Raw genomic sequence first — 12,577 nt, 5'->3', positions numbered from 1 at the left:
TCTCAGCAGCAAAACTCACACCCAGATCTTCAGGCCACAGACGCATTCAGTGCTGCTGGATGAGGAAAGCAGCAAAGTCCCCCACACCAGATCCCAGCAGGTAGCACAGCACCTGGAAGCATATCAACAATTATTGAGTTGCTGCAGCCCCAGGGCCCCTTGCTACTGTTCTCAGCAGCATCACCTTCCTGCTGCATAGTGTTTAACCACTGCCATCTCCATCTACCCACCCTCTCCTCTCCTCCATGGTCTTGGTCTTCCACATTCTGCTGCTGCCTTGGGCTCTAGCATGTCATCTTGCTGGCATTACATCTTCCTGTCACTGGCTCACTTGCTTCCACAAAGCAGCTGGTTCCACACAAACACCGCAATCATGAAGCTGGTCCAATGCCGGTAGTTTGGTAGCAATGAACTATAAAGTTTTACAAAAGTATGTTGTGCTGTATTTACCGTGCATCTGCTGCTCTATTTGTCTTCTCCAAACCCACAATTTTACTTTTGTCTAGCATCCAACCCTGTCTTACATAAAAATAAGTGTATAAAAATCACTTTGTGTAATTTATGACCAGAAGCACAGAATAATTCAGGTTGAAAAGAGCCTCAGGTGGATTGTAGACCAGCCTCCTGCTCAGAGCAAGGTCAACCATGAGATCAGGTAAAGTTGCTCAGGGTTTTGAAAATCTCCACAAATGGAGGCTGCACAACACTTCTAGGAAGTCTAATTCAGACTTTGACTGTCTTAATTGCAAAAAATATTGCAGGGGGGAAGAATAAACCAATTGTAAGAAATTATATTGCTGTAATACAAAAAGATATTAGGAGAAAACATTGGTAACCTGTACACATATCTTGAGGGCCTCGTAGTTCTGCTTGGACTTGAGCAAGTTTTCTTGAGAAGTTGGGAGGGTGGAGGGGAAAGCAAACCATAATGTAAAGAGACAATGATTAAACAAATGAGGTCATTGATCTGGAGGAATCCAACATCACTATTCATTAAACTTGTCATAAACTAATGCTTTCATCATTCTATTTGCATAGTGATACTTCTGATTCACTTCTGTGAAGCTGTGCAGTCACCTAACAATACAAGGAGTTACCTGCAACCCTAAAGTCTGCATTACCAAAGGCAGCAACTCAGGTTTGAGGAATACCATTCAGCAATGCGTGTACCAGATGGAGTCCTGAGCTGTGCACCTCACTGCAGCCCCAGAAGTACTTCACGTTTCCAAACGTGGGAAGGAGGAAATTAAGAAGTTACATACATGTTCTCAAGAATATCCAAGATGGAATAAAATAACCCAAGAGTGTTATTAGGTTTCTTTCACCATCTAGTTGAGCATTTTTTTACATTGCTAACAGTCAGACTCTGTAGTTATACTGTTAAGATGAATCCTCAGCCTGGATTACTTTACAGAAAAACAATTTTGCTCTCAGTTCTTCCAAGATCCTTGTCAAAAGTGCCTTTAGTCACAGAAGATGGGTAAGACACCACATGCACAAGTGCCTTCAAATACCCACATCAAACACTACAGGTTTAGCCTGTGTCTGAAGGAGACATAACATACACCATCCTCTTGTACTGTTCCCTTCTCCTTGGAGGTTAAGCATTTGGTATGGGAAAAAAAAACTATGCTAAAATAAGGGGTTTCTGTTGATAAGACTTCATTTCTGCAGAGTTGCATGCATACAGGAAAAGACACTTTGATGACCTTTGGTAGCCTTGAGCAGTACAATGACAGAGCAACATTTTAGTGCTGTGCCCAACACGAAAACTACTGGATGTGAAGGATTCTGCACATGGTTTGACCTAAAGCACAGTTTATTTGTAAACATTTGTTACATGTGCCAATAATTTAATTGAACACAGACTTTGTACAATTCAATGTATAATATTAACAATGTCACACCAGAAGAGCACAACTGTTCAGTTAGTCGTACTTAAAAACCTTCAAAATACAAACCATCTGGAACACTGAATAAGAAAATAAAGGAAAATCTGAAAACACTGAGGGAAAAGCAAACAACAACTGTGAAATAATTAAGTCATGATCAAAAAACCTGCAAAAAAACATAACACTTTATAGTTGGCTCCTGAACATCTTCAGGTGTATCCACCTAGACTTCAATACTACTCGGGTTGTGCCAGATCACAAAGCCAACATCTCTCCTGCAAGTTAAAAATCTTGCTGAAGACAGAAACCTAAAGCAGCTTTACAGTGTGCAATGCATGTGATCTTCCCCATCTGTCAATAAAACTAGCTGAGGAAAAGAAATTGATTTAATTCACCTTTATTTGCAATACAATATAAAATAGATTCTTTTGGTATGAAGATCTTTGAGATCTTATTTTTTACACCATATCTAAAACAAAAGTCACGTAAAGCCTCTGGACTATCCCAAGCACTGGAGCTGTGGTTGAGTTTCGGGTATTTTACAGACTTCTTTGGTTGCAATCTATTCAGTAAACGTCAGATATGCAGACTTGAACATTTAAGCTCCTGAACTAGTATTGAAGCACCTAAATTAGAGTGGCTTGGGTTCTAAAAAACTGCAATGCTCACCATTAACTGTAAGATTTATGGGTATTAAACAACTCTGAAGAGCAGGCTACTTCTATTTAGACAACTTAGTAACAAAGGGTATCCTTCACTTAATAACACCAAAGAATATGCCATGAGAACAAGAAATTTTCATCCATTTGCAGACTTCCATATGACTTGCACTATCATCACTTTACATACTGGTATAGATGACGCATGGCAGAATTTGATACAATACACCCAACTAGCTCATCTACTACAGCTCAGTGTAGCAGTGAAGTAACACCTACAGTACCAAATGTGTAAGCCACCACCAAATGCTTAGATCCTCTACAGTGCTAGATATTGGCTTAATTCCCACATAATCATTCCCACAGTAAATGTTTCCTCTGCTTTCAGCAGACTGACATCCAATTCCTCTAACTTCTTTTGAAGGAAATAAGGCAACTTAAAAAATGCTATAGAGAGTATACACATCCAGTACAAGTCACTGTAGTGTAAGTGATCAACTTGATACAGATACTCTAACCCTGTAACCTATTACTAAGTTCAGCTGCTGCTGGTAAAAACATGAAACAAAAGCAGATGTAAGAAAGCAGCACTGAGCAAACTGCAGTAATACAGACTTCCAATTTCTTAGAGCACAAGTCCTACACTTACACTTTAGGAATGTATATAAATCAAAAAAAAAAAAAGGATGGAACTTTCACAGTTGTAACTGAAGCCACTGCATTGTCCTATTCTGGTATGTTTGTCCTTTTCAAATTCTGTCATGTTTTTTCTTACAGACATACAGAACAGGATACAAACCCAAGTATTGCCATTTTTCTTCTTGCTGTTGTCCAGCATCATTTATGCCACAGATTCTTCATCTGTTAGGTACTGTAGGCAAGCAATTGACGGGATGATCGAGTCTCATTTTTATAACAATGACTATTTAAAACAAGGCAGTTCCAGTAAAGAAGAGAGTTGGCAGAGATCTTTAGACAGCTGGGTTCAAAGTCTTAACACTTCACACCTCTCATTCTCCTCGTGTGCTAAATGGGACAGACTTTAAGCTGGCAAAATGCTGTTAACGTTTAACATAAACAAAGTGAAATCATGCTACACCAAATAATCCCCTACAAATAGAGCCAGAACATGATTTTTGATGAAAGAGCTCACTGTTCATATTTGCCATAATCAGAAGCTAATGGTTCAAAGAAAACAGATTCAAGAAAGTTTCTACCTACATATCTTCTGCTGTTTATCTTCCTTTGCTACGGCTGTCATGTGAAAAATCAAGAGTTCTGTTCTTTCAAACATTAAATCAACAGGACAGATCTAGTTATTTACCTTGAACTCAACTTAAAACATCAGGAGTCTTCCCACAGCAATCATCATCAGCTTCAAATAACAATGAGGGAATAACTCCCAGTGCAGTATGATCAAACCTCAGATACTCCAGGTTTCATACAAAGAGCACAACGAATCCCTTATTGTGAAGAACCCCAAAAACAGAGCAGACCACTTCAGCCCTTCAGTAAATTCAGCACCTCCACCAAATTCTGCCAGAGATGAAAGTGCACACCTCAAGTTGAAAGGGGCCTTAAGTCATCAGTAGGCCTTCGAGTCTGCACTAACTGTGCTTCCCGTAAGCATCAAATCTTTCCTTTGTATTGATCCACCAAGGCCCCGGTATTAAGTTGAACAACAGAATTCAATTATTCTTAATGCCCCATATCACCATGAAACTATTTCATTTTTAAACAGTTGGTATCATTGATCTTTCAGAGGAAGAGCCAAATCTCTTACCTTGATACAGAAAGATTTTCAGTAATACAGTACAAAACTAAACAGAATTTATGTCTGAGTAAGGAACATAGAAAACTACTATTGCAACTTCGTGGTGGCAGCATAAAAATTTAACAATCATCAGAAAGCCTAGAAAGGGTATGTTTAGTTATAAAAGAAAGATTGTCTCAAGATAAAAATAGTGCTGACAGCTAAAAAGCTCTCTGTTGCAGCAAGATATGCAGTAATGAGTAACAAGTTCTAGACAGTTTAAGCACTTCCCCAATACTGCAACACAGACATTTTTGTAACACTACTTTTACATGGGTTATGCTGCAGCAGCAGTACACTTCTTAGTGGTTGGCACTAGGAATAAACCATAAGAGAAGAAAGGCATTTAGTGATCAATGCATGGGAATCCCTATTTGACCTGCTCCTTAGGTGTGGCTGAAAAAAACTGAGGAAGGGGACCATCCATTCCATTCAGCTAATACACCTTCTTTGAATATGAGATTCTTGGCAGGAAGTGGAACACCCAGATCTGCTGAAACTGGCTGTAAAAGGGAACTTGAAGAACCAGCATCATGGAGCTGATCCAGTGTTGAAATGCCTTCCTAAAAGAAAGGAAAACATAATTCCTTAAAAACAAGACAAACTATGTAGGATTTAACAGGTAGAATACGACAGGCTAATGCAATTCACAAATATACTTCGTGTTTCTGAAGTGTGTTCCTTCAAATCATTATGGCAATAAAAACAGAACAAACAACTGAAGCATGAAATAAGCACATGGTTTTCTCAGCTCTATCTGTGCATGCATCATTTGGGTTCCAACAAACCTTCAGGGAAGACTGACATTTAAAGATGAAGGAAAGACATTTCAAAATTGATGTCAAGCTATAAAATCTATCGCACTGTTATTTACTCCGTACTTTGCTAAGAGGTATATTTGAAGGCATAACGTGATCATATTTTGAGTAGTTTTATTGCTCAGAAGTTTAGTTTTCTCATCTTAAAAGAAAAAAAAAAATCACTTCAGCACCTTCTTTTTTTTCTCTCTGACCATCATCAAGAAAAGTGTTTCTGAGAGATACATCTGAGAGACTAGGACAGGAGTCCCTTCACACTGTTTGACAGTTTCAAGGCTTCATACCTGCTGGGAATCTCCAGCGTCCTCAGAAGGTAGTTTCAGGATCACACCACCCATAACACTATCTGGGTTAAGTCACCTGCAAGTTCCTTACCTTAAAGAAATTTCTACCTTTTCAGTAACTATGCTTTAAAAAAAACCCCTCCCAGAGTGTGCAGTTTTACATATTTATGCTCATTCAACACCAAGCTCTAAAGGATCTCAGGATAGGTGCAAGAACTGGTATGAAACATGTGTTAATGCATTTTATTTTTTTCTTATGGTAATACAGTTGAGTTGAGATATAGATAAAAATCTCAAAAGCATATCCATGGTTTGTAGTGGATCTCCCTAACAGACCTAAGAAGCAACCAAGTAACCAGCAGAGCTGGCTGTCAAACAAGAGGAGGGAAGACCAATTTCGCTAAGTCCCATAAAAACCAATTAAACTAATTACACAGCAGGTGCAACCACAGAAGAGGTAAGTATTAAATAAGGCTAGAAATGGGATAAAGAAGTCGGCATTTCTTGCTACCAGTGAAATTTGAAGTTGATAGTGCTCTTAATACAGTTACCATTTAAAGACAAAGCAAATAAAGCAAACCACATTATGTTTCCATACACTCGAAACTGGCAAAGAGAAGGGCAAAAAGAGATGATAGATCATACAGAATGATTTCCATCTCAATTATTGCTCCTTACCTGGAATGAATGAACAAAATTAAGGACCTGAAGAGACAGCTTTCTACTGGAATGTAAGAGTTTTTGAAGGCTGTTAAAAATGAAAGAGAAGAGATGCTATGTCCAAGGTGCACAAATTTTTACTAGTAAAGTACCACCATAGTAACTTGCTCACAAGTAACTCCAGTAGTACAAAACATCATGTGACACGGTTAAAAACCTTCACATAGAAAGCATGATAATGTTGTCATCACTGAAGAGGTACTCAACTTATCTGCTCTTGAATCTAGTCAGCTCAATGCTGTTTTCCCTACCATTTACATTGTACTGAAATGAAACTACTGCAATTGAAAAATGCTATTTTACATAAGCTATTAATATATTGGACTTCATCATGCCTCATTTTTATCTAGGACGGTCTGGTAACAGAACTTAAGCAGATTAGTGGTGCACTGTTAAAAAGCAGGTCAACTACTATTATAAAATCCTTAATCCATGTTTTCAAGCAGCCTTATTTTTTGTCTCCAGAACCATGCCCTAGGAAAAACAACCCAACAACCAAAAAAAACCCAAATCCACAAAAACCAAATGAACTACAAAAAGAAACCCAAAAATCCAATTGTTGAAGTATCTTTCATAAATAAAAGCTACAATGAAATGCAGAAGATAGCTTGATCATAGAGCTGTGACAAAACTTAGCAAATAAGATACAAGTAGTACAGAAAAATTCCACAAGAGCTAAATGCATCTTACCTCAAACCATTACCAGAGTAAGCTCTCCCCTCCACCCCAGAACAATGAAGAGGAAAGAAAGCCTGTGTTAGGCTAGGAAAGGGAAGTGAGCAGGAAGGCACTCAAATTTACTTTGTCTATGAAAAGTTTAGGAAAAGAATTTACTACAAAGAATTAATTTTTCCTTTGCAGACCCTCTAACACCACCCTAATCTCAACCTCACCACAACTACAGGCTACTAGATTGGATACTATAGCTCATATCTGTGAGCCAAAAAGTAGCCACCTTGCACACCAGAATTAGGTTCTCTGTGAAACTTAGCTCAGTTCTGCTCTTATAGTCACAGGTACCTTTTTTTGCAGTAGCTCTGGACATAATGTATGCACCTGCTAAACCTACAGACGATAAATTACAGCTCACCTTTCTTTTCTACATAATCCATGAGTGGCAATTTTTCTGCAGACTTTCTGATTCAACTCTGAGCTGAAGAGTGGAATGCCAAAGCATAATTCCAGGGGAACCCATTCCAGTTCTGATGTGGGTACTACAGGAAGAAAACCAAGAGACAACCAAATATTAAGAGAAAACAATGGAAGAATGTTGTCCCCAGAACAAAAATTACCTCAGGATGGGATTAAGACATTCCATTTACTGAACTGCACAAAGATCTAAGGGAAACTGTGTCTCAAGGAAGAACAGTAAGCATTGGACTTGTCCCAGATAATAATTAAAGAACCAGATGGTCAGATCTTTAAAATCAAGATCTCAATCAGACTGAAAATGTTTAGTACAAGCCATTTGTCATGTTTTTACCTTCAAGACTTTGCTTGATTGCAGAATCCATTGAGGTTTCTTCTATTACCATCTCAAATGATTCTGTGCTCCCATTTACATCTGATCCTGACGCTAGTTCAGCCTCTCCTAATGGGAAAAAAAAAAATCTTACATAACATGTAGATGAATATAAGCTCAGTTAGTACCTAACTTAAGGACCATGACACAAGCTTTGCCCTAATACCATATAGCTATAAATCTGAAGGAAGTGATCTAATGAAATACAGGGACATTTTATAAAGCATCCTTAAGAGAATCCCTTAGAGATTCTGCACACACCTAGGGAATATTAAGTTCTGGCATATCAAAATGTCACTATTTTTAATATTTTGATTTTTTTTTCTTCTGTTGACTGCTCTAGTCATGGATTTTTCAGTCTGAATTTGCTATTTCTGAGCTACTCACAAAGAAGAACTAGGAAGCAGGCCTACTCCTAATAGATGTACCCTCAAAATGGCTTCCTATCTGTGTTGGATGATCAATCAAATATAATAACTTATCAAAGAATGTTCACCTTTGCAAAAGTGATTGTATGCAAAATTAAGGGAACACAGACAAAAAAACCAACTACTGGTAACCAACCTCTTCCATCAGAAGCATCACTCAGCTTCCTGTTGGCGTGCCGACTCGAGGGATTCAACATCGTAACGTAGCCACAAAAATGCTGCAGGTCGACTTTGTTTCTCAATATTTTTAAAGCTGTATGAATGCCCATGTTCACACGGGAGAAGTCTAGTAGAAAATAACACACAGCCCAGCTTATTGTACAAGAAACCTCCTCCATAACCATATAGCTCACATCTAGGCCAGGCTAAGGTTTTTATCTGGATTTTTCTCTAATGCTTCATCTTAATGATCACACTGGCAGGTCTGGGATAACACAGAAGTCTTCCCACACCAAGCACTAATTTGTATTTGTACAGTACAGCACAAGAGCCAAGGAGATAGAAAAGTACAACCGGAAAACAATCTCTCTCTCTCACACAGACATACAGACAGCACAGACGGCAAGGCTGGATTCAGACGTCCAGCTCTTTCAGTGGCAGAGTCTTTCATGGCAAATTCAATACAAGATACATGTTCCACACATCTGAAATTCTGATGAATTAGAATACAGTATTAGAAGCTAACAAGGAGTTTCAACATAGAGTTATTCATGTTAGATAGAGATTCTACCTGCCAGGATTTTTCACCTAGTATCATATTGAAAGAAAACAGACAACCCAGAGAGCAAACATAAAAGTAACTTATTTTGAACCTAGTAAAAACTAAATTAGAAAGTTAGCTTTATATCTAGTTGGTTCTATTTTTTCTGAGTTGTAGTTTAAATACTTTCAGATTTCATATCTCAGAATTGGTACTGGGATGGCTCACAGCTGAGAAGAATCACAGAATGGTAGGGGCTAGAAGGTACCTTTAGAGATCATCTAGTCCAACCCCCTGCAGAAGCAGGTCCACCTAGATCAAGCTGCATAGGAAAGCTATGGTCTCAGCTAAGCAAAACTTGTGTCTGACTTATCAAGGTGTATTTCAGAAGCTGTTCACCCCTGCCTTTCAAAATTAGTCGAGCTAGGCACATTTCAAAGGAATAGATTGTTAGCTAAGCTATTCCTGGGGAAAAAAATCTCCGTAATAGTTCCTAGTGCTACTAATCAAGGTCAGGTTGTTCAGTTTTGGTCTCGCTTGTTGTACAGTAAAGAGATGATGAACAGAACATATGGAAGATTTATTTTACAAAGTTAATAAATATCCTAATAATATCCTTTGTGCAGGTACGCACAAAGAAAGATGCAGAGATTTTGTGGAAGTTACCTCTTTACATCTGTGCTAGGCAAGATTAGAGGCCTGAAAATAGATTCTAATTAGAATAGAGAAGATAGAAAGGAGACCATATCTCTAACTTCAGAAGAGATTTGTCAACCATTTCAATTTTCTTTACATCTTCGCATGTAACTTGACTTGCAAGTATGTAAAAGTTATATTAAATGACTACTGTAACCTTGCTGCACAAGGTAATGTGCAAGAAAATGAAATAGGGTACTGTAGAGATAACAATAAAGAGAGTCAGTTACCTCCCTGCTGCTCAGCTTCATCAAACGGGAAGGGTATGTGCATCATTTCTCCAATTCCGTGCATGCCATGTCCCTGAACATCAGGAAATTAGAAACAGAAAAATATACACATCAGCTTAGTCCTACTTGTGCTCCCTTTCAAGAGGTACCAGTCAAGTTGATAAAACATAAACAGATAGAGGCGCTTATATATTAAAGCTTTTGCTGAAGTTAAACTTCAGTAAAGAGGAGCAATTACTGTCTAAAAACAGACTTCTTGATTGCTGAGCACTTTGGAGCAAAACAGTTTGCACCCTTAAGTACACTACATTTCTGAGTAGTAAAGCCTACAAGTGGGCTTTTCAGAATGTGCCATTTTATATTTGTTACTACATATCTATGCATTTGAATGATTAATTCTGAGAGTTCAGCTGAACTCAAGAAACAGAAGAGGAAGCTACTTTACCTCTCTCAGACAGACAAATCCACTCTATTTCTACTGTTTGTGATAAAGCACGTGTTGCTCATATTTTACTATAAAAGCTAAATACCAAGCTGTGCAAAAAGTGCATTTCTTGATAAACAGTTCACACTCCCAGTTATCTTATACCACTGCTGTCTAAAAATCTTGCAGGCTCTTCATTCCAGTTTCCTAGATCCCCACCACTCTCAAACTCTCATTTTTAACTAGCAGAACTTCCCTATGTCTGCCCATAATACAAAGCTGCACATACCACACACATTCAGTTCAAAGCCCAGGTCCTGACCACCCCTGAATCACAGCAGCACTGGCTTATGCAAGTTCAGACATCTTTTTCAGCTGTTGGCAAAAGTGTAGCTCTCCTATATTGTTAAACTCCTGTACCATGCAACAGCTTAACTCAAATTATGCATGTTTTCATCCTTTACACAGATCACTTTGTACCTGAATTAGAACAGCAGAATGTGTTAAAGCATCATTCAACATTGTGAGCACGTTTGAAGTCGGAACTACTCCTGGATCATGACCCCAAGATGTTATTAGTAAGCGATCATAACCCTAGAAGAGAGAAATTAAGAGTATTTACATTAGAAAGGGACTATCCAAGCACATACAGTGAAATCCTAGAGTTAGGCATTAGCATATTGTTACAATTAAGAAGTGACTATAGGTAACTACTACTCTACAGTGTTATACTTTGTACCACAGATCAGTCATGTTCATATCCCTGGTAAAGAAAGAAGTTTGCCAACTTCTAAGTTGAGATGCTATTTTGAACAGGAGACACCTGTCACCAATTACTGTAGAGCAATGGGGCCATTGCAGCAGCCTCCTAGCAAATATGAGATGAGAATAACACCACAAATTTAAAAGCAAAACATAAAACTACATGAACTAACACTGTCATCAGAGAATAAAGATATATTAATCCTTAAAATACCTATCTAAGGTGAGAGAGAGGTAAGAAAGCAAACCCAACACTAACTAGGAAGTGATTTCCTAGTTTCTCAGTTTTCAAGATTGAATTCCTCTGCATCTCCATAAGATTTCTAGAAATGTCTTAACAGTTCTCTATGAAAGTGACACTGCAAAACAGTAGCAGGAGAGAAGCACTCATACATGCATACATAAGGAAAAAAGATCCAGAAAGTTTGGGATAGTGCAGAACATGAGATCATTTAGTACAAGAAAACCTGACCTATCAGTACAGAGATTCAAGCAGTGTTGAAGTTTTCCAAGTCTATCACACTGAATGCCTTTTACTAATGAAAGTGCCCAATTTATACATTTATTGCTAGTTTAAGCTAATGACAGACTATAGTTAGAAACAAGCTTATCAAAAAAGGCCTTCCAAAATGCCTCTCATTCTGAAACTCTTGATTCAATTCATTCTATACTATGTTAAGAGAAGTCTTTGAGAGGTATCTATAGAAATTTTTCAAATAGGGAAGGAATGCAACATGTGAAAGGTCTGAGGAATGGAAAACCTATCTATAAATCCTAGAGCCATAGATGACTACTGATGTAGGTATTTCAAAGAATGCACGTCCCTCTGAATATCTCCACACTGTACTAATGTATTTAGTTCCTCAAGTATCTATTCAGAATGACAAGATGAAAAGTGCAGAGGCCTCTCTGCAATTCTAAATGTGAGCAGTATTATTTTAGAGATTCCATTGTGAGCAGGATCCAAACACTAACAAGCATCTCTGGCATTTCAAATCAAATTCAACAGATACAGTGACTTCTGGTTTAGGCAAGTTTACAAGTTGCCATGACTACTTCCACCTAGTCCTCCTTTGTGGCACATTTATCCTTGTTAGTATCTCAGAGATAGAAGGGGGAAAGGCAGCATATGAAGCCTTTCAGGAATGAGCTGCACTATTTGGTGGGACTTCTTGCCAAAGCACTGTATGGATGCTAAAAAGTTAAGATGGAGTGAAAGTTGGTAGGAATTCAGGAGAGTAACTGATCACTGCAGAGACAGGAATTCCAGTCACAATCTCTAAAAACACAAAGTCACACACAGCTCATGAAGTTCCAGACCAGAACATGCAGAGAGCTGGAAAGGTCTTAAGTATGACATATTGTGCTTACTCTTCCTACTCCCAGCCACTGCTAGAGACAGACTACTACACTAGCAAGACCTTTTAATAAGGGTTGCACTAGGTTGGACAAATTATTCTGTCATTTAAACTGCAGGGAGAATTACGGCCTAGAACTTCAAAGCCTCCATCACAGATTTCTACAATGGACAAACTAGAGGTGATGATCTTAGCTATCTTCTAAACCAGGGAAAGGTGGATGTAGAGATGTCCTTTCTTGTATGATACTAGGAAAATCACCATATAGTAG

General features: G+C 38.2%; 1 protein-coding gene across 1 annotated transcript in view; it reads right to left on the bottom strand.

Annotated features, from left to right (window-relative positions):
• Window positions 1-1,801: 1,801 nt before the first annotated feature.
• FAM91A1 (family with sequence similarity 91 member A1) overlaps window positions 1,802-12,577 on the bottom strand; it is a 28,845-nt gene continuing 18,069 nt past the window's right edge. Inside the window, exons 18-24 of the mRNA XM_061995619.1 lie at window positions 10,667-10,780; window positions 9,763-9,835; window positions 8,273-8,422; window positions 7,670-7,777; window positions 7,277-7,400; window positions 6,145-6,214; window positions 1,802-4,927 (exon numbers count right to left, since the gene is read on the bottom strand). Of these exons, the coding sequence (XP_061851603.1) occupies window positions 4,751-4,927; window positions 6,145-6,214; window positions 7,277-7,400; window positions 7,670-7,777; window positions 8,273-8,422; window positions 9,763-9,835; window positions 10,667-10,780 (816 nt within the window). The 3' untranslated portion in view covers window positions 1,802-4,750. The remainder of the gene's footprint in view (window positions 4,928-6,144; window positions 6,215-7,276; window positions 7,401-7,669; window positions 7,778-8,272; window positions 8,423-9,762; window positions 9,836-10,666; window positions 10,781-12,577) is intronic.

This window comes from Colius striatus, chromosome 4 (genome assembly GCF_028858725.1).
Source record: "Colius striatus isolate bColStr4 chromosome 4, bColStr4.1.hap1, whole genome shotgun sequence".
Classification (NCBI taxonomy): Eukaryota; Metazoa; Chordata; class Aves; order Coliiformes; family Coliidae; genus Colius; species Colius striatus.
The sequence above is the reverse complement of the archived record's forward strand: the minus strand, read 5'-3'. Positions and strand labels throughout refer to the sequence as shown.